We start from the raw sequence: 17,262 nt of genomic DNA, 5'->3' as shown, positions 1-17,262 counted from the left end.
TTGAGGTACCAGGTGTTGTTCTGTGAATATTTGTAGAATTCCTGCCTGAAAGAGCCTACTTCGTAAAAGTGGCTTTTCAGAATTATTCAAACAATGTCCCTACCTGAAGTTAATATTAAAACTACCATAAGCCTAATGGAAGCAAAGATAGATCAATAAAAAAGTACTTTTGAAAAATTTCACTCATCACTCCTGTATTTTAATCATTCAGACTTCACAGTTTACAGTACTGAAAGAAGAGAGGTTGCAATAATAACAAAAGATGTGGTGTCACTAAGGGAGATACTCTGGCTATAATTTGCATTTTTTCACTTACCAGACTATATTCTGTTTAAAAAACCCACACACTTTATTGTATTTGTATTCAGGATATGCAAGAAGTCTGGAGCAACTATGCCTTAACCATCTGAAGAGCAAATTTATTTGAAGCAATTTAATATGTAGGATTACACTTGTACTGTATCTGGAGACTTTGAGGCATTGATAGCTGTGGTCAGCACTGAATTGGAGACCGAATGTTGTAAAGTACTTTGCAGAAGTACAATTAACTTGAAATTATTTCAGAGAGGCTCTTGAACATTTCAAAGTCTCCTGCTTCTGCAGAGCTTAAAGAAAACAAGTCAGGTATTCCTTCCTGGAACAGGCAGATGGGGTGAAGAGGAGGCAAAGAGGTATCAAGAGGATAGCTAACTTCAAGCTCCTCTCCAGTATTTATCAACCTTTATGTGCAAGCAAAGAACTAGTCTGCAGCAAATGAACAGCAGATTTGTGGTTGTACAGAAGGGCTTAGTGAATCTTCTAGATGCAGGTCTTAGTGTAGTCATTGGGCTCTTCTAGGCAATGAGTTTTGCATATCTGTGCATTATCTGGCTCACTCTTGCCATAGAAAGTTGAACAATTTAATGTCTGTAATAACCTGTGAAAAGTATTCCTGTGTTTAATATAAGAAAATGTACAAAGATAGCCAAACCAAGTAATTCCAGTCTTTCTGTTACACAATCTGGTTGCTTCTGCTGTTTGTTTCATCTTTGCACAAACGGGAGTAAAAATTCAGTGAACCTATCTTGATAAATTTATAAATCACAAGCATTTGGTCAAACAAGATGGCAAACTGACAGCCCCTGACCATTGTCCTTTGCTCCAATTTCTGTGTTAATTAACATCACCAACATCAAACTATGACCATTTTTCCCAGGAGATGGGGAGGAGAGGAAGGGCAGAAGCAAAGAACCCATGCTCATGTATTTACAAATTTGTACATAGTTCAGAAAGTCTGAAAAAAACAGTAAAGATAGGAAGGTTCTGTGTAATAAATTGTATCACAATGTAAACCATTTTCATCTTTTGCTAACTTGCTGCTCTTTTCCCCTGTTCTATATAAAAAGGTAATGCTTACACAAAGGGGCTTTACTGCTGTGTGTGTCTGAAATTATTTAAAAAAAAAAAAAAATAGGAAAACTAGATTCTATCCCTTCCCTCAAAAAAAAAAAAAAAAAAAGCAGCCAACCCCCCCCCCCCAGTCATTTAACAAAGTTACTAACCTTTTTCGTTGTGTGGATTTCTTTTTTCTAAAATAAAAGAGAAAGGAAATGACAGTCAAGAGAAATAGTAATTCCCAGTTTTTCCTCACATACAAATCTGCTTAAATACATTTGAATAACTTGCCATATTAAAACAAAAACAAGAGGAACATTTTTCACATTATAGCTCTGGAGTGCCTGGAATAGTGTGGGGGGGGGGAAATCTTTCAACAGCTTACTTGCCTAAAATCTTGCTATCTGTGGTGGTTAAATTTACAGAAACAAGAGTATACACCTTTGTATTTTGATACTGTGTCTCAAACCCATTAAAAAAATGCTAAAAATATTTCAGTAACATCACCAAAAAAACCCACCAAACAAAACTGACTTATGTTGGAATGATGACATTCAGAGATTTTGAGTTACTACTCAAACAGAACTGGTTATTTCAATGCTACTTGTTGAAGGAACCATGGTTAAGATATAAAAAGATAGAGTAAATTTTCCTTTTTCCTCAATACTTGGTGTTGTCCCAACTAGCAGTAGCTTTTAAAGTTATTCAAACCCTTCAAAAGTCTTATTTCATTACGATAAGCAGGCTGTAAGGTCAGTCTTGAAAATTTTAAAAAAGTAAGTTTCCCTCGCCTCCAAAATCGTAAAAATATTTAGATATCATCTTGTATTTTTACAACAGAAAAATGAACTTAATCAGAGGTAATGGCATTTCAGGAGAATTACAGAATAGAAGTAAGAATTTTTCTTCTTGATAAAAACAATCAAACCAACAACCAGCACCAACAACCAAACCGTAAAACCAAAATAAAAAGATGCTTTGCTTAATGCCTGGCCTGCTAGCTGGGAAGTTATGGGTACTCTGTTAAACACAGAATATAAGAGATGGGCCATTTTGGTATCTCAGAATCAGAAAATCCACATTTCTAAGGTACATTTACAGTGCTAATATGAACGTAACAGTTGTACTGAGTCAATCAAAGACCTAATGGCTTGTTTCTGACTGTGGGCAGTAGGGGAAAGATTACAAAAAAGGACCTGCACTTTCTTCAATATACCCTTTCCATTAATCCATGGCTTTGGAAAGCAGCCAGAAAAATAACATGCATCATTTTGCTCTACAGCCTTTGACAATCTTTAATGTTTAATGAAGTGATCCTGAACCCAAGATCTGAAATTTACAAGTCAATTTAAAAAAAAAAAAAAAAAACAACAACAAAAAACTCAAAAAAAGCTTTAAAGTTTTTTTTTTTAAATCATGAACTTTTTAATATTGCATCTGCTCCCCAAAAAGAAATTAAAAGTCATGAACTATGACAGCACTTGAATTACCATTAAAACTAAATTTACAAAACTAAATAATACCAAAAAAAATTCAGAAAGGCAAAGCTAGAAGATGCTAACAGGAAATGGTCAACAGCAATTCCTAACATTTTACAGAGTAGTAATGACCTTGCAATAAGAAATAATATGTAGCAATTAGAATTAGCCCACTGATGAGCTACTGATGATTTAATGTTCCAGGGCTGCAAGATAAAAAAAAATGGAACAAGAGATGTTCTATACCAACTTTTTTTTATCCACACCATATTTCAGAGGTTATTACAGAATAAATGTTACAAAATTCCACATTATAATTCAGACTTATGCATTTTGAAAGCCATATCATCCATATAGGAGCTGTGCTGATAGCGGAGCTCTGTAGTTCAAGGGTGTTCCAGAATTCCATAAGCTTCAAGAACAAGATTTGATTGGCACATTTACACAAGAGGTTCTTGATTACCAAATAAATGAAGCATCAAAGTGAAGAAAATCTGATTACATATACACACTGGAGGAAGAGAAACCCCATGCACAAATCCTAAAGGAGATGCCAACAATCAGGTTTGAATAATCTGACAAAAACACAAAACCTTTTACGGCACTTACCAGCAAAGCATTTGGAACAGAGATTCATAGTCTTGCTGGACCTGGGGCAAAAATAAAAAAAAAAATAGAGCTAAAAAATTCATTATCATTCTAATCAATACAGGGAAGTTTTGGGGGGATGAAGCAAAGGTAAGAACTTAAATGGCTAGGAATCAAAGATAAGTGGCTAGAAGTGGCTGAACTAGGAACAGGGACAGGGGAAGAGACTTCACATGGCAATCTCTTCCCAATTTACAGAATTTCCAAAACATGACTTCCACACATTTACCTCGTATATGAAAATAAGCTTCCTTTACCATTCAAGGTATGTCACATGCTCATCATTTGGATCTTTCTATTGCAATATGATAATAATGAATAGATAGGAAGAGCCAATACATTCCACTTGAATATTAGACTCCCCTTGGCAACAGCTCTGCAGTCCTGACAAATCCTGAACACAGTACAGCAATAGAGAGATTGCAGTATTGCACTTATAAGGACACAGACAGATGCGCTCTTGGAAGTCTAGCCGGAATGGCTTAAGAAATTATTACCTCAAGCTGTTCATTACTACCCTCAGCTGCATCCAGCAGTAATTTAAAATAATCTGGCTGACTTTGCACTGACATGGACTAGGGTAGTTCATATGATCCATTAGTGTGGCTCAAATTTGAGGGCAGCAACCTTCAGCTGAGAGAAAAACAGCTGGAAAACAACAGCAATATCTTACGCCTTCCAGATGTCTCCAAAGTGTTTGTGCAACTATGTACGCCACAAGTGTTCACCCTCATAAAGGAAGTCAGTAAGCTCACAAAAAAAAAAATTTAAAAAGCTATAGACCTCTCTAGGGGTACCATGGAACTACCCAAAGTAATATACTATGGGAGAACAAGTTTCTCCCAGTCTACGAAGAGTTCTCTTCTAACATCACAACATCTCCTTTACAAAGTGAGCTGAAGAATATTCTCAAAAGCTCTTTGAATGTTGGTATGTCCTTAGGTAAGAGCAGCCTGGTTTCTGTGCACACTGCCCAGTATACGATTTGTTCAGAGTTCCTGAATCAGCTCTGTCATTATGTATAAGCATTAACACTGTCCTGAGCAGGTCTGAAAGTACGTATTGACAGGCAAAGTTGCACCAAAACTGTCCATGCCCACAAAATCTTTTTGCCTCCTCAGGGCAGCTCGTAGTTGAAATATATCATTTAGCATCTTTATCTTTAAAAGTATGCATACACAAAACCAATTGAAACTACCAAAACATTTGTTTTCTATTTCCAGTCAAACATGGAATTTTGAGATGAGATCTGCATCTTACAACATACAAATTATAAAAATGAAAACAGCTTATTATCTAGAGATGAAAATTATGACAATTTTTTGAAAGCAATTATATCGCAAATGAACACACCTATCAGAATTATAGAATTTCCCACACCACACCCCAAGTTTGCAAATGGATATTTTGAACGACTTTCCAGTAACAACATAAATCCAGACTTGGTCAATCATATCCTAGTATTAGTCACATCAAAACATTACAGATGCTTTTCAATTCATGCACATTTGAAAGCTGGTTTACATCAGGCTCAAGAATTCTAGAACACAGTTCACTGCAGATATGAGACATAAGCATTTGCCAGCTATAGCAAGAGCCACAGACACATGAAAGCTAGTTTTAAATGCAAACAGTATGTGCACAGACGAAAAGTTAATTCCCAGGAAAAGAAAAGCAGAACAGCATTTGTAGCCACACAAATACATCACCAAATTGGTATATACCCAAAGATTCAATATCTATGTTGACAGTCTGCACATATTATCTACCTTCAAAAGAACTGCAATTAAAAACAGCATGGTGAGTCAACACCTACAGCATTAGTGTGCTGCAGTTCAGTACTCACTGCTTATGGGTTAGACCTTCTGGAGCAGCTCAATATGCCAGGCAGGAGCTTCTCTGCAAAGCCATTAAACCCCAGGGGCAGCAAAGAAAAAGAAAGGCAGAGTTCAGATGGTTCATATTGATGACATTGGAACGGGCAATGACAAATGTTTTCAGTGGTATAATCAACTATCTCAGCTGTTAAATATCAATCCAAAGCCTCATATAACATTTACTTATCAGCACACCAACAACAGAGAGCACACACACACACAACATACAGTTATCTGAAAAAATCTGCTATTTACTCATAACACAAAACCCCACAGGTTTTCTGAAAGGACAGTGCTATTGGACAAGTGACTTTTTGAGCTAAATAACTTCAGTTCATTGTTACAGTTTCAAGGATCACTTTCTCTCTGATCCTTTTATGCTTTTCAAGGCATCCAAGTCAGTCTGAGGCTGCTATGTAAGATGAGAATCTAAACTTTTGAGTGAGTTTTTTCTGTCTTGGTTTCTTTTACACTGTCACTTAGATCACTGCAGATCCATCAACATTACACTGGAACTAAGAAAAAAGCATTTTTTATTAGAGACAGAGTATAAGTGATCAACAACCAGATCCTTTTTGAAACGGCAGTATTTAATTAGAGCAAAAGTTTCACAAAGAAAATGTATTAAGCAGTTTACATACATCAAACCTACTAGGTATTATCTGAGAGCCATATCAATGTCTGTCAAGTAAAATATATGTTTGACAGCTCTGTTACACTCCAAATCCCTCTCTCATTGCTAGGATTTCCTCTTTACAGCAGGCAAGGTCTCTGTCACCATACTTAAGATTGAGCAAACCTGCATATTGCTGTTTCTCTGTGAAGTAGATCTTGTTAACCACATCGCTGGTTTACATTAATTATTTGCTAGTAACTCCAGCGTTCACCAGAAGCTCATACTGCCAGGCAGGAACACCAAAATATAAAATATCTTTCTCCTGATAGCCTTTTCAAATATTTAATTCACCTGTAATTTCTAGAGGTAACTATTTGAAACACTCAAAGCTCTAAAATATCAAACAGTCCTGGTCATGATACAGCCCTCTGTTTCTACTTCATCGAAAGAGACGCTCACAGCAGCCAGCTCTACTTAGAGCAGATGACTTCTAGGGAAAGCAACCATTTCTGTTTTCCAGGAACACAGAGTAAAATCATGAGTGTAAAGGTGAATAAGGCACAGTGAAGCTAGAATTCAAAGTCAGTCCTGGCAAGAAGAACTGCACTGTTTAGACTGGAAGTCTGCTCCAACATATCTACACCCTTCTGTCATGGTTAGGTTGTGGATATTCTACGTGCTTCTGAAACAGATATTAAATCACCACAGTTTTTAACCAGACATATTAAGGTAATTCCCAGATTTCCTCATAAAAGTCAGCTTCGTGCTTAACAGCACCTAATCCAGAATTACTACAGTATACATTTTATATGTACAATATCTCTAGAAAGCCAGTTTTATACTGATAATTTACAACCTCCGCTTGTACATAATTTAAGCTGGTATTCAGAAAGACATTCATATTTATGGATAAATCAAGTCAAATAGAATGGTATTATCTCCGAGGCAGAATATAAAGTTAAACCCTATTTGAAGGTACTTCCATCTGTCAAAAAGAAATCATTTAACTAAAGGGTGACATGAAATTATTATGTAGATTGGAAACCACAAGGTGAAGCAAGCTTGGAAGGTCAAGTGGCAGAGCATGTTAGAGGCAGAGGATACTTCAAGCCATCTGTAGAACCCCAGAGGCTACAGAATGATTGCATGCAACAGTTCCACAGGGCTCAGCCTGAAACGTGTAGGTATTAAAAGTGCTTCCACTTATGAAAGAAGAAAACACTCCCTTAATAACAAAGCCGTGAAGATAGTAGCAATGACATATGGACTTTGAAAAAGGAAGAAATTTACAGAAGTGGGAAATCATGGAAGTGATAACATATTTACACTTTAAGCAATAGAATCATAGAATGGTTTGAGTTGGAAGGGACCTTAAAGGTCATAAATAAATCACACGTTAGAATAAAGATGAAAAACACATTTGAGGCTATTCAAGACATCATCCTTTGCTCTGCTGTGCCTACAAATCTCCGTAGCAAAAGGAACTATTTGAGCCTTCAGATAGATGCACATGCAGACAACCATAAAGGTTCTAACTTCAGTGAGATCAACACCTGCATCTCCAGTTAAAGGTGCATATAATGCAAAGTGAGTCAGCAAGAGGCATAAAATATCAAAAATATCAATACATAAGATATGAAGTATGTTATATAACTAATCAATAAAACTGAAAAGATTGCTTCTCTGACTCCATTTTCATACTGTACTTCTAGTACATTCTTATGAAGGTGTGGCCTTATCTACTCCACTAAAAGCACTGAAACTCAAATTTATGCCCTATACTACTAATTATTCCTATTCTTTCTTGCCATTTGGCAGTATACCACTGCAAGGTACCATCCAAATCAATGCGCATTCTACTCTGTCTTCACTGGAAGCTTGTTTTTCTTTCTCCCTCTCCCAGTAAATGATTTTATCAATACAAATACTAAATAATTAAGTTGACATTCAAGTCATAAATCTCAGAGGCAAGACTGTCATATGTACAGTAGTTGATCAGAATAGCCAGAATCTAAAAAAAGACAATATCAATCTGAAGGTTCAAGAACAAATTACATGTGGAAATTCTGTACATTCAAAGAAAAGTAGTATACAGAAATATGTCTGATCTCAGGATACTTAGTCTCCTTAATAAAAACAATTTTTTATCAAAAAACTTAAGACAGGCACACCTAATAAATACTGAAGGTTTTGTAACAAATCCTACATTCTCCAGCAGATTGTCAGGCACTTCCTAGCTTCCCCATCCTCATTAAGTGGAAAGAAAAAAAACAACCAGAAACACTAAAAACTAACTTAACTCCACACAAGCGCCAAAGGGCAATACAAAATGTTCAGTGTCATCTGTATTAGGATGTCTCCTACACTTTTTAAGGTAATAGAGAAGTAGCATTATTAATGTAAATGCTCACCAGTAACAAAAATCCCGCAGCTGCACCGGAGTAAATGTTCTAGTATAGGTGTATATTCTCAATGCTTGAAAAACAACACCTGAATAATATTCTTGAAAATAGTTTTTATTCATTTGTCTTTTGAGAATGGAAGAATAAGGAATTTGAAAAAAAAAAAAGCTTTAATATAGCATGTATGCATTAGATATTTAATTTTAAATATATTTAAGCCACATATGCTAATTAAGTATGACTACAAAATCCCAGATTCTGTGTTTTTATTGGCAACATGGTTTTCCAGCATATCTAGTAATGATTCTTTATGATTCAAAAGTTCCTATGGCTTGAAAACTTCTGCTTCAGTGACACTATAATTACACTGGTGATTAAATGCATCATGTTAAACACTTCTTGATCCCCTTCCAGTGTAGCAATTAAAGATCACTGTGCCACTACAGTACAAAAGTATCTTAGCCCCTGAAGGATACCTGTCCAGTACTATCAGGGGCCATATGTTTGAGAAACCTTTAACGTAATATGAATCATGTCATTAATTACCTAAAACTACAAAGAGGCCTCCTCCCTATACATTCAGCACATACTGTTCCATGTATTTGGCAACTTAGGATAACTACACATGTTAAATCAATGCATTCATACTACTGTAGTTAATGGTCTGTCACCATTTCCATTACAAAGCAATTTTCAAAGGTTTGTAACTCTGCTGAAGTATTCACTCTGAGTTGAATCCTGGCATGTGGCAAAAGCAAAACTATAGCCCACATATGTTTACTTTCATCTAACCAGACTAGAAGGATTATTTATCATTAAAAGACAAATGATCCAATTCTCTATTTCTTTTACACTTTTCATCATTCGCTTACAGCACATGACACATCACCTTGTACAGGAAGAAGGTTAATTAGACTGTATTAATAAGACCCTCAACTGTCCTTCCAAAGTTCTGTATATCCTGTACACTAGATTCTGAAAAAGCCATTTTACTTTTCTAAATTGGAAGCCACCTCATTGATTTCATACATGCTTCATATTTGATATTTATAGTTCCTCCTCCAAGGTTTTTTGGACGGTTTAAACAATTATTTATATTTCTAGACTGAGGCAGCTCGATTATTCTTCAAGAATGATGTATGCCGGATTCTTCTCAAATAAAAGAGCAGAAGCAGATCATGTCAGGTGGACCTGTAGAGAACTTGGCAACCAGAAACATTTACATATACTCAGAAATAGATTAAGGAAACTAAAACCTCAAACTAAATATCCCAGAAATGCAGTCAATGTCCTCTACTGCATGAGCTGTTCTATACCCATACACTCGATAAGAATTCTAGTTCAACTAGAAAAGTGTTAACAGTAAGTTTTTATTATTAGCAGTCATAGTACTACAGGGTTTTTTGCTTAGAAAATATGAGTATTCTGGGTTTGGGTTTTGGAGTCCTCATTTCCACCACAAGCAATTTAAGTGTTGCCTATCATTTGAAGATTTTTGGTAAGCTGCTGAAAATGATGCTTCAGATAGTGAGTCACTTGTTCATAAGGACCTCATCATCCTGACCTCAATTTGAAATGAAATGGAGGGTAAACTTTATGCATAGTGCACTGTACAAGTGCAATGCCCTTCTGAAGGCTTTCCACACTCAAAAGATATGCTGATGCATCCCAATGAACTAGCTGTATCCTGATTTATTATTTTTATCAATGATTACACCAAAGCATCCTTTTAAAACTCTATGGTTGAAGCACCTTTTATGTTTTAAATATACAAAGACACTGAAGTGCTTTGCGGAAAATAAGGCCAGAGAAGAGCACAAATGCACAAGAATAAGAGGAGAAAATGAGGAAAATACACAGCAACAAAATAGTTTTTTTACTCTTACAAAATATGTCATGGACTCTGACACAAAAGCATTGATAGAGTTTCAATTTAAAGCCTTCTCCAACAATTCATACAATAAAACTGCAAAGAATCCATCCAATGCATCTAAACCAGGTAAAACAGATTGTAAAAACTTACATCAGATTCAATTGGGTTTCTAGCTGAGATTAAAAAGTTGCTGCCCTCCAGTCAAAGCTAAATGCCTCATATTCCCATGAATACACATCTCTGCAATTTCTTTAAAAAAAAAAATCTCAGCAGCAAAATTCTGTACCAAACATTCCTCTGCAAGTCTTCAAAATCTTCTTCAGATAGATGTGTAACCTACTATTTAAAGGACAGTAAAAATTCAAAATAATAATTAACAGAGTCCAAGAGGTCTTTAGCAATGTAGAAAAAAATTTTGAAAGTTCTGGTCTAACAACTTTCCACCAATTCCTCAAGGATATTTTTACAGGCATTTCAGGTAATAACTAACATTGCCCTATGACAACACAATCATCATCTTCAGATTTACAATACGGAATCATACCAACTTTATATTTTTCTTCAGATCAGACACTCCAATGCTCCACTGATAAATGGCACTCAGTCATTTTCGGTTCTCAGGTGGGAAATTGTAACCATGTCTCATGATACTATTCTAGAGAATAAGAGTACTTCAGCTCTTCCTTCAGGAATTTGAAACTAATCATATCAAGGATATACCTACACTAGGAACAATCCAGCAGTTAACTATTTAAACAAAACATTCCTAAAAGCAGATCCACCTATACTGGCAGAAAACAATTCTGCCCTGTTGGTACAATAAAAGAAAAATAAGAGAGAGAAAGATAAATAGGAAAAAAAAGTAACTTTTCCAAGTGAAATAAAACACTGGTAACTCACCATAACCAGTGCAAAAAACACTGAAGTCCTTTCTGGAAGACTCTGTCCATTGTATTTCAGCTACCCAGAACTATCTTGCTGGTAGCACAAGCATGTTCTTAGTCACTCAGAAATTTTGGTCAGCTTCCTAATAGTTCTCGGGTAGAAGTCTGTACCAGATTTTGCAGTCTCTCGGGTAATGAGCAGAGGCTCTCAGGCTCAAAAAATACCACAGAGTAAAGAAAGAGAGCACCACTCACTTGCTATGCTGCAGAAACATTATTAAAATAATATTTGCACTAAGACTTTATACAAAGTCTTTGCCCAGAAGAACACTTTGGATATTTAAACTTGAGAAGAGATCTCCTCCTCTCATATGTAACTTCTGGGTTTTCTACCACAAAGCCAGGGCTCAGTATAATTCCAAGGAACATAGCACTTCTAACCAGCATAAAACCTCTTATGAACAATTCCTTCAGAATCACAGAATCATTCAGGTTGGAAAAGACCCTTGGGATCACGGAGTCCAACCATCAGCCCTACTCTACAAAGTTCTCCCATACACCATATCCCCCAGCACCTCATCTAAACGACCCTTAAGCACATCCAGGGATGGTGACTCCACCGCCTCCCTGGGCAGCCCATTCCACTGTCTGACCACTCTTTCTGAGAATAATTTTTTTCCTGATGTCCAGTCTAAACCTCCCCTGTTGCAGTTTAAAGCCATTCCCTCTTGTTCTGTCACTAATCACCTGTGAGAAGAGACCAGCACCAACCTCTCTACAGTGTCCTTTCAGGTAGTTGTAGAGAGTGATGAGGTCTCCCCTCTGCCCTTCTCCTCCTCAAACTAAACAGTCCCAGCTCCTCCAATCGCTCAAGATGTCTCTGTGTTAAACATATAACTTCTGAAGCGTCTGAAAAAAACCTAAATAAATCAGGTAAAACTTACAACAAAGAGTTCAAGGAACAAACCAATATAAACACAAATGTTTGGCAACATCACTTACAAGAGAAAACAAGTCCTCAAAAATAAACCCCAACTCTCCAAGTAAGAGTTAGGTTGATAATGACAGACAGACTTAATACAAAGCAAGATATTAACCTGAACGCAGAAGAAGGTGGGATATTTTTTTTTTCCATAAATGTGCACCCAGGCACAAACACAAGAAATACAAAATCAGCCATACACTAAAGCATCCTTAGTTCAGCAAAAGATGGCATGTGGTAAGTTGTTAAGTACAGCTTCATTGATAGATTATATATAAGCAGCAGCATCTTTTCAGAGAAGTGTTTGGAGTAAAGTTGCCTTCTCAGACACAGTGGATGCTGGCCATGGAAATTGCCTTCAGCCCTGAGACCCTTCACTTGTTATGAATGACATGCGCTCTATAAACACATGCTGGGACGTGATACACACATTGGTTGCTTCAGTTGGGGTTTTTTTAAGCTGTGATTAAAACCTTAAGCATACAAAGGACATTTTAATGTCTGAAAACCTCAGCTGCCCCCTACATTTTCAACATGAGTTCTGCGACCTGAGCTTGACCTGGGGCACACTGGTCAATTCCTTTCTTTTTCCAAGTAAAGGATGGTGGAAAGTTAATGACTCAGTCATGTGGTAGAGTTCAGCAACTGGACTGCAAATAAATGTGCTGCTTCCCTCAAATCCTATGACTCATGTGCCCAGGAGGAACAGCTGCCTCAACTTTGCACTTTATCCAGCTATATTATTTCAAAACTCTTTTCAGTTTACTTTGAATAGAAAAATGCTTCAAATACACTTAACTGGGGTAAAGAACAACACATTAAAATACAGGATCACAGTAATAAACATCCTGAGCCCAAATCACTTCAGCCAGTGTCCAGAATTTGTGGTGTAAAACAGAAAACATCTTTAAAATAATGTAATGCTCCACAGTGTCAATGTCTTGCTGTTTTTAAGCATTCTGAAAGTAAATGACCAATCTGCAAGAGCAAATACAATAGAAGTAGTAGTACCCATGGTTTTTCAGGAAGAATAAAAAAAAAAACAAACACCACCTTAAATACTCCAATTCCAGGAGGAAAAAAGTTACTTGTAAAATAGAGATTTAAAACCAGTCCATCTCTGATCTAACAGCAAATACTAAATTATTATCTTCAACCTCATTAACTACAGCTAGCTCATAGGTCTAGCTAATCTGTCTTTCTGTAATTGTAACAACATGATTTGGTTAAAATATAGAACAACTAAGGAGTAGTAAAGCTACTTCAAAAACAGGATGGAGATCATCCTATGCATTCTTTTAATAGACAGTATTCTGGTCTTTGGCATTTTCTTTTATCACATGTTAATCCAAGATAACAAGCACCAGACTCAGTGAATACAACTGGAGTATTACAAGTCTATACTTACTAATTTCTTTCACAGAGAAAACTGAAACTCCTGAAAATAAACACCTAATAAAAGAATAACTTTTTTTAATGGGAAAGTTGACTGTATATATGTCTCCATTTAATTATCTATGTAAATAATAAAACAAGCAAAACAAAAGGATACAATTAAAAGTATTTTGAGTCATATTATGTAAATGTTTTTAATAACTGTACAGATGCTTTTCCTTTTTTCTTTTATATAGGCAAATAAAATCTTTCCCTTCTCTTTCACAGCCATATGGTCACTACCACAGTCGCTGCATTGAACAAGAAACCAACAGCATGCAGTATCTTCCATAGGCACTGAAATAGAACTAGCATGGTACACAAAAAACAACCCAGACCAACAGCACCAGTGCCAAATTGAATCTAACAGAGTTCATTCCTTATGGAGCTGCACTGGCATTTTTATGCTAGATTATTCTGAGTTTATCTTATTTTTTCATCTCTCTATACTTTTCAAAATATTGTAAAAAACTGTATTTCTCAAAGTTCCAAAAAGAAACATCAGCAATTCATTCCTTAATATTCAAGATTGAGTAGTTAATATACCTAGCCATCCCAATAAGACATTCTTGGTTAAAATATCGAAAGTGCTGGAGACCTTGTCAGAGGCCTCAATTGTTTTGCTTCTGACTGTGATCAAGAATTGTTCACTCTTCTGCGTGTTCAACTAACTGCAGTGTGCCTCAAAATTAATCCCTTACATTCCATTATGAGCATCTGTACCCAGGGAAGAGCAAGAAGGATAAAGCTTGTTCTTTTGCATAGTAATTTAAAAAAAAAAAAAAATAAAAATCAGGAAAGTTCTCCTTCCCTAGTGGTCTTCACTCATTACTCCCATGCTCCCAAATCTTCTCATTATCAAAGAATAAGATAAACAAGGCAAAATACTAAACTGGATACAGAATTAAAATCTTAGCAAAATAATCTAACCCAGTCCACCACTTTTGGACAATTACTAAAATAAATGACACTGAGGGAGAGAAAAAAAATAAATCTTAAAAGTCAAAACAAAACACAGACCATCATAGGTAAGCATCCCAATTTTGCTTTTAATACCCTTATCACAGCTTCTGGAAGGATTTTGTCCTTAGCCTAAACCTGACTCCCTTATTAAACTTAAATTTTAACTACTCTGATACATGAAACACTGATACATCAAAAAAGTACCCTCACCTATATAACCTGCCTGCATAGATGGAAGATGTGAACTGAGGCAAGGCAAACTCTATTCTAGCAGCTGAAGTATAAGGGATTAAAAAATAAGCGATCACAAGAATACTCAGTCTGCTACTACACCAGATTGCATAGCTCTCAAATTATTTACTAACACAGGAAATCATACAAATTAAAGCATGTATTAGGTCATGACTAACACCACAATAAGCACTTTTGCATGCAAGTTCTAGGCGTTATCTATCTTGTAAACAGAGAATAGGAAATCAAAGTTATGAAGGGTGGACATTAAAAACTACAAGACCGAAGATCTGACATTTTAGCATGTACTTACAGGCTTAAATGTCTCACTATTTGAAAATAATTTTAACTCCCATTCATTACCATAAAAGTTTTTATGCTGCTACTATTCTTCCCGACAAGGAACAAAACATTGTACAGAACTCCTTACACTATCAATCAGTACTGCTCCCAATCTATTAGAAACATGTTCAAATCACTTACCCACAGGCGTACTTCTAGCTACCACCCATCAAACCTGGAGACCCTCGGAATTTGTTAAATTAGAACCAGAGGCATGAACATCAAACCCTGTTGTTTATTTGATTATCAGCTGAAAAGGCAGTCGGATCTACAACAAACAATATTCTCCAATCAGAATTGATTTTCTTAAAGGTATTAGGGCAACTGAGAGTAAAAGAAATAATGGAGGTGTTGTGTATGTACACAACTATAGCCAACTTTAAAAATAACTTCTAAAAATAATTCTTAAGCATTCCTAAAATCACTTATTTTCCTGATAGATGTTTCTGGTATGAGCTAAAAACCAAAAGAGTTTCTAAGGAAGACCAGCTGTGTCCCACAGTGTTCTACACTAATACAGGAGGTTATTTAATAGTAAGTATTTCACCTGTCTTTTCTTGAGCATATCCTATGAAGAACTGGCAAATTGTTCCAGTGTCTAACTGACCTTCTCAGAGAAAGTGGCCTGGACTCCAAATCTCAGTTCAGCTCTTGGTTTAAAAAGTCTGCATAACTCAAAAAAAAAAAAAAAAAATCATACATGGCAATATAAAAATGGCAAGAGGAAGTCAGGGAGAGACTGCTCATCTTATCTTAGGTGGTGGTCACTTCCCCCTGGCCTTCACACATAGCTGAAGTCAGAAAATCAAATAGACTGTTTATTCAGTAAAAACGGTGACAAACATTTTCAAACCACTTTCAAATCTACCACAGGTATAACCACCTAACGGGTTGCAGCCACAACCCCTAAGATGACAAGCATCACAGAAAAGTACCAACATAGGACAGAAGTTAGCATACTGCCTTTCTACTGCATTACAAAATCTGCACTCTGTGAGTCTCTGCCAGTTTGCACTGAACTTTTATAAATCTCTAGGTGTTCTAACATCTGTGAAACATTTTATAATTCAAGCTATCAGCACACAAAGGTTCCTGCTGTTGTAAACACTGGATCAGTGGAACTACTAAAAAAAAAAAAAAAAAGAGATTTTACTGCATAAAGGAAAAGTATTACCGAAACAGGTTACCAACTTCAGTACCAAATCACAGTAGGATTTACACCAAGTTCAGAAGAGCATCCCTCAGCTCTACAAAAATCCAAGTTAAATTACAGCCTGCTTACATTTGTACTGCAAGGCTACAGTGAATGCCATCTGCAGTGGGCACTATTATATAATAGATAATCCAGCCTGCTATGTCTGCAAATAAATCTATAGGGAACTAATACCACTCAAAAATTGGACTGTACTACTATAAGCCTATCAGTAGTACATAGCAACCAAATACATTTATTGATGTGGTGGTCTTGTACATTACTCAGAAGCAGAAATGCTGAATACTAGATTAAGATAAATGGGATAAATCTTATAATTTATTTTATTACAGGATTCAGTATCACATATGCAGAATAACTCAGAAAATTTCCCTAATAAATAAAATATGAGTAACCTACACAGAAATGTATTTGTTAGCATCCTTTTTACACTATGTTGCAAGAGTTCTGGGCTATTTTTTTCCTGCTTTGTTTTTCAGCATAAGAACTAGCAAATCAGAGGTGGGAGAATGAACACATTGGGAGGTATTATCACACACAAAAAAATAATCCATGAAACCAAACATGAATACTTAATCTATTTAAATAGAGTAAGAGAGGCTTTACAAAATGATAGTGAGCAATACTATGTATTTCAAATCACTTCCTGCTCCCTCAGTAAAGGTTTGCATGAGCTGCCACTTCTGCTCTTGACAATTTACTAAATTCAGCAGAAGCAAAGAAGTGGTTTGACAGTCCCAACAGTTCTACTGATAAAACAAATTTCAAAGCCTTTCTCTATAATGGTTAAAACAACAACAGAAAAAAAAAAAAAAGGCAAGAGACACTCTTTTAGCAGTCCCTTTTTAAAAACATAAGACCTGAGGACCTCAGGCTTTTCAGCTGGCTAAAGCTTCAGACTTCAGAACTAAATTTCCCCTCAAAATTTAATTTGTGGGTCATCTG

The 17,262-nt window shown here is 36.0% G+C and overlaps 1 protein-coding gene across 3 annotated transcripts in view; it reads right to left on the bottom strand.

Annotated features, from left to right (window-relative positions):
* Window positions 1-17,262, bottom strand: part of ZFAND3 (zinc finger AN1-type containing 3) — a 148,281-nt gene that overhangs the window by 111,046 nt on the left and 19,973 nt on the right. For 2 of the 3 annotated variants that reach the window (XM_074897025.1, XM_074897024.1), the window contains exon 2: window positions 3,462-3,502. In XM_074897025.1, the coding sequence (XP_074753126.1) occupies window positions 3,462-3,502 (41 nt within the window). Of the gene's footprint in view, window positions 1-1,541; window positions 1,569-3,461; window positions 3,503-17,262 lie in introns of all 3 variants that reach the window. The other variant, XM_074897023.1, reaches the window with a different exon arrangement.

This window comes from Athene noctua, chromosome 1 (assembly GCF_965140245.1).
Source record: "Athene noctua chromosome 1, bAthNoc1.hap1.1, whole genome shotgun sequence".
Taxonomy (NCBI): Eukaryota; Metazoa; Chordata; class Aves; order Strigiformes; family Strigidae; genus Athene; species Athene noctua.
Note: the sequence above shows the minus strand (reverse complement) of the source record. Positions and strands in the feature narration are given on the sequence as shown.